Here is a 6,001-nt window from a genome sequence, read left to right as displayed (position 1 = left end):
AAATCAACTATTACTGAGGACTTCAGATTTTAAAGTAGTTATCACATTAAAAATAAAACTACTTCCATGACAATAGCACTTCCAACTACAAAATGGGGAGTGATGAAACAGACCCTTAGCTATGGGAATGAAATGTGCATACTTTATTCAAGGCCATTTGAACGCTGTGGGGGTCCTGAAACTCATCACCGTTTTCTGTCGGCTGCCTCACACCATTTTATTCTGCTCACCAAATCCATTCATTTGCTGCTTTGGAGAAGAGAGTAAATTTGTATGACTGGAAATAAATTAATTGGTCTTGATATTTTAGGTTTTTTTGACCTAGGTGGTTTCATTGAAATAAAGAATCAAAGGACTCTGCAAATATAGCTGAACTTTATGAAAGCACAAGGCTGAGGAAGGACTAAGACATGATAAATTATACTTGAGTTGTAGTAAACACATTTTATTTTCTACATCCAGAATTTATGATCAAACTCAGCTGAGAGAAATGTTTTGAAGAGTTAAACAAGAAAACAATAGCATCTGAGTATTTATGCATATGGCTGCTTACAGGAAAAATAAATTGTACAAAGCTTGAGAAACTATTTCTCAGATAAAACCAAGACCGAACAACAAATCAAAAAATTAAGCTAACAGAATCACATGTGTTCCACTTGCTACAAGTTGGCTCCTACCAACAAGAAATCACACCTCATGCCGCAAAAATGCTAAGACTCGATAGATAATGAAAAATGGTGAAAAGAATGATGTAGTCTTTCGAAGCTTAAGAGTTTACAGTTGGTGACAATCTGAAATAAGATATTGCAACAATTTGTTAGCAAAAGACAACATCAAAAAATGGGGGAAAAAAAAATTATTCAATTGGTATAATCGAGACTTAATTCTCACCTGCACTTGAAAATATTCTTCTCACATTAAGTTCACTAAGAAACACCAAGATAAAGAGTTCCTGCGTTTCTACAACTCACAGCATCTGACAGCTCCGCAAAGTGACACCTGTAATCCCAAAGTAACGACATTAGTTACCAAACAAGAAGAGATGAGAGGGCCAGGATGGGGAAAGACTCAGCATTAACACCTTCACACTTATAATACTAGTATTCATTCAGTTCATCCTCAAAAGGCCACTAGTAGCACAGTAGTTAATGTGTCAAAACCACCGCATGTCTACATACATGCCACACTTTCAGTAAACATCATTGTGACAGCAGTCAAGATAAACCTTCCACATGAGGAGTTCCATCCAAGCCATACCTAAACAAGCAGTACAACTGTATTAGGAACAAAACAAAGGCCTAGGTAAACACAGTAAAACAATAAAGATTTGGCATGGAAACTTACCTGATAGCCATTCCAGATGGATTCCCCCCCCTCTCACGAGGGACAGCCAGAACAGTGAAATTTGGGGTTACGGTGAGAGCCTGTGGTCTGAGGCTGGCAACTCTCAACTGAAGAACTGCCCAATGTTTTGAAGGGAGCTGGCTGCAATGAACATGGCATTAGGTTGGTGAGCAAATCAGAGTTAAATACTATTTAGTCACGGGAAAACAAACACTTGCCTCCAGACCATCACTACACTTGTTCCTGAACCAGTGACAGGAATGGACCATTTCAGCAATCATACAAAGAACAAAAAATGATCGTGCATTAAACCCACAGACTTGGTATTGTTGTGGTCTCCCTCAGGCACTGCCAAGAGCCGTTGCCTGCAATGAAACCAACTTGAATTACTGATATGAAGCCATACATCCTAATTGCACTCCAGTAATTTCACAGGAGAAACTGTTCCAATTATTATCCTCACCTCTGTTCCAGATTGCCCCTTTCCAGAGTCAGGTCATGAGCATAGCTATCATTCTCGACAAAACACTGAGCTCTTGGTGCTCCAATTTGTAGGGAGTGGACACGTGAGGCAACACACAGAACACAAAAGGCGCCCCCACAAGGCCTGAAATCACAGACGAATATTGTGAGATATTAAGATATTTCATCTGGACACAAATCAACACGAGACTCATAATAGAAAGGATTCATACCAGGAAGTTCTTCTTATTATATGCTTATTATATGCTGCTCAATACAAGTGGACGTGGACAATACAACACTTCTCTTTACACGTTAACTCTAATCAAGAATCCTCTTCTTCATCACTGCGCTTATTGATGTTGGCTGCCTTACACCTGAAACTACAGAACACAGATAACTATTGGGAACATAATACAGACTTAACATTCATCAACAACTGAAAACATACCATCATTTTATCCTGCTCCGCACACTCACTGAACGACTGACTCCACCTTCAAATCATACAAGAGCACTTGGGAGGTTAGGACGCGCTCTGTTATGGTTCTGCAGGTTCACACATTTAAAGCAAAATAACCGACAACACAATAAACTCAGTGCTTCTGATGCTTTTAGAATGTTTTATAGAAATGCATGTGATTTCACTTCATCGTGAGGTGAATCGGCACAACTATTGTAGCAGTCGTTTACGAAACTTGCAAATTGTTTGTGTGTGAAGCAGACGAATCACTGCCAATGGTGTGTCAATGTAAACAACTAGATAGAGAGAGTATCGATGTATCGCAGGACTGAGTCGAGAGTCCCCGAACCCGGGCCGAGCCGGCCGAGCTGAGCCGAACAGATCCGGGAGTCGTGGCGCTCCACAGCCGCTCGACGGCGTGGCGCGAACCGCGCGAACGGCGCGAGACTTATTCAAATATAAGTTAATTTACTTAAGTTAGTGAAATAGCGTAAGTTATTTCACTTACCCTTTTCCAGGCCCGGAACTGCAGTTAGCCACCTCGTTTGCCCTCCTGATGGTATCTGTACCTGTTATAGCTCTTATTTCAATTACTGCCACTAAATGAAATAGCATAATGTAATTTAACTACTTTACTTATTTTATTTACTTATATAGATATATTAGGTTCGGACAATCGGGCTTCGGACAATCGGAGCCGCCTCGTTTATAAGCATCTAATAGTTGTTTTCCAATATAAATTTCAAAATATCTCACATTTATTGTATCTTTTCTGTAGCCCATGTTCATGGAGTCTTGTGGCTATCAGGAGCTCCAAATGTGACCAATTTGGATAAAATGACTGATTCAGAAAGAGAGAACGTGATTTCTTACTTCAGTAGCTTGATCAGTGCATGGAATCCAGATTGCAACTATGTTGTCACTGCAAGTCATCCATGTCGTTTGAAGATTAGCCAAGTTGAAGATGAAATTCAAGATTTAGCTTCTCTTGTAAATACCGTTCAGAAACACAAGTGTTCAATCCATTGTATGAAGATGCAAAAAAAGGATTCTAAATCTAAAGCAGGTATTCAGTGTCGTCATCACTTTCCTCACAAATTACGAGATTCAAGTACCATTGAAAAATATGACCGTGGCCATTATGAATTTTATCCGAAACGTTATGATCCCAATACCAACAAATTTAATGGATGGACTATCAGAGTTATAAGGTCTAATCATGATTTTACAGCAATATTATCATATAATGGATTTGTCAGGTAATATTCATAGATCTTGATCTAATCGATAAGTGAAGTCTTTTTTTGAATACTAATTCTTTTCACTTTAATTCATAGATATATTGCAAAATATGCAACCAAAGGTGAAATAAAATCAGCTGAGTTACTCACCATCTTAGAAATGATTGTATTCAATAGTGATGCTGGACAAACAGTTAAAAATGTTATACAGAAACTGTTTATGAATCTTGCGGCAGATCGTGACTATTCATTTCAAGAAGTCATGCACCTTTTAAAAGGACATAAACTTTATCAATGTTCAAGAACATTTGTTGTTTTGAATTTATCAGCTAATGATTGGCAAGCAAAAGCTGATATATCAGTTTTGTCAGCAACAGAACCATCTCAGTTTCAGGAATTTACAGATCCTCTTGACTCTTATGCTAGAAGACCTGGAAAATATGAGAGAATGACTTTGCTCAATGTAATGAAGTGGTTTGATGTGAAGTCTTTCAAGAAATACACAAAAGAGCGTATTGTACGAATCATTCCAAGATTTCAACAAAAAAATTCTTCTACCATAGCAGAAGAGATATGGAGGCAGAACGCTCTTCTCAATATCCCTTGGAGAAATATAGAAAATCTACTTGTAGAAGAAAGTTGGGAAAAAACATGTTCAGTAAATGGACTAAGTATTGACATGTTTCCTAATCCCATTTCTATTGTTCATGATGAATTGTCTGATGAAGAAGAAACTGAAGATATTGACAGTCTTAAACATGATGACTGGATGTCAATTTGTAGCCTTAGTGGGCAAAGCGAAGATTCAGCTTATGAACTTGGAAAGCGACCCCTTGACATTACATATCCATGGTCTAATAATACCTGTGACATTAATTATGCTGATATATTGACTAATTTTGTTTCTGAATCAAGGAAAACTTTCCAGATACCAATAGGTCAGTCACAAATACAGTTATATACTTATAAGTTTCATATATTGTCTACTCTCTTTTATTTAATATGTATTGATATTTTATTTTTTGTACTTACAGCAAATCTTTCTATTCCAAATCTTAGTCCAGACAAAAAAAATGTAATGAATATTCTTTCAAGACAAATTGATTCCATCCTTGATAAGTCTCCTACAACTTATAAAGTTCCACATGTATGTGTCTGTGAAGGCTTTGCTGGAAGCGGAAAATCTGTTTTGCTACAGTCAATGGTTCAATCAGTAGATTCTAAAATTGGATCTGGATCAGCTTGGGTAATGGCTCCTACAGGTTCTTCCGCTCTCCATGTCAATGGTCAGACAATTCATAGTGCTGTTCGGTTGAATTGGCAAGACATTGGAAATATTCCAGATCTGAAGGGAGAAACATTGTTTAAATGGAGAGAGAAGTAGGACATAGTTAAATTTGTTTTCATCGAAGAGTATAGCATGGTTGGGTGTAAACTGATTTATGTGCTACATAAACGACTCTGCCAACTTATTGAATCATTGGAGCCTTTTTATTTGGTTCCTTGGAAACATTCTTCAACTTCAACTTCCTCCTGTTGGTGATACACCATGGTTTAAAGATGAACTAACTTATGCAAGGGATTCTGTTGTCGCTGGTTCTTTGCTATACAAGGAAATAGACATGGTCTTTTTCTTGTCATCACAGCTTCGTCAAAAAGACATGCATTTTCTTCTATGTCTGGAGCATATAAGTAATAGAATAGTTACAGAAGAAGATAAGCTTGTTTTGAAGTCAAGAATCAAGACTCCATCTGAAATTGAAAACTTACCTGAATTTGTTGATGCTGTACATCTTTTTTCAAAGAAGAAAGATGTTGATCTGTATAATCTGACGAAACTTGTGAAAGAAAATCGGCCAGTACTTCGAATTGATGCTGAAAATAATTCCCGTCATGCTAAAGCTTGCAGTTCCGATAAAGCCCTTGGACTTCCGCAGATTCTTTTCTTATCTATTGGCTGCAGAGTTATGCTGAAGAAAAACCTGTGGGTGGACGGAGGTCTTGTTAATGGATCTATCGGAACATTGATTGATATAGTGTACAAATCTGAAGATGACGAATCACCATTTGCTCTTATTATCAAGTTTGATTCCTATTACGGTCCAGTTATGGATAATGGTGGTATACCTTTCATTCGTTACACAAATTCATGGTATGCCAAGAACATATTATGTTCAAGAAACATGTTCCCTGTTATTTTGGCTTATGCAGTCACAATTTATAAATCTGAAGGACTGACTTTGCCAAAAGTTGTATTTCACGCATTGGCAAAGGAAATGGCTGCTGGTGAATTTTACGTTGCATTGTCAAGAGTAAAGAATCTTTCTTATCTATGCATTGCATATGAAGGAGCCATTGAAGACTGTCCACTATTCCATTTGAATCCCACAATTTATAAAGAAAAGCTTGCTGCAATTGAGAAGTTAAAATTAAAAGGTATAGATCTATACAGTTTTTATATTATTTTGTAATTTTTGATTTTATGTTGTTA

The 6,001-nt window shown here is 37.2% G+C and overlaps 1 protein-coding gene across 1 annotated transcript in view; it reads left to right on the top strand.

The window, feature by feature from the left end:
- The first annotated feature begins 1,496 nt into the window (after positions 1–1,496).
- Positions 1,497–6,001, top strand: part of LOC113213915 (uncharacterized) — a 14,509-nt gene continuing 10,004 nt past the window's right edge. Inside the window, exons 1-5 of the mRNA XM_052271782.1 lie at positions 1,497–1,506; positions 3,048–3,528; positions 3,607–4,448; positions 4,545–4,890; positions 4,997–5,946. Of these exons, the coding sequence (XP_052127742.1) occupies positions 1,497–1,506; positions 3,048–3,528; positions 3,607–4,448; positions 4,545–4,890; positions 4,997–5,946 (2,629 nt within the window). The remainder of the gene's footprint in view (positions 1,507–3,047; positions 3,529–3,606; positions 4,449–4,544; positions 4,891–4,996; positions 5,947–6,001) is intronic.

This window comes from Frankliniella occidentalis, unplaced genomic scaffold (assembly GCF_000697945.3).
Source record: "Frankliniella occidentalis isolate FOCC.00 unplaced genomic scaffold, Focc_3.1 Scaffold172, whole genome shotgun sequence".
In the NCBI taxonomy this organism is placed as follows: Eukaryota; Metazoa; Arthropoda; class Insecta; order Thysanoptera; family Thripidae; genus Frankliniella; species Frankliniella occidentalis.
This window is presented reverse-complemented; position numbering and strand designations above follow the sequence as displayed.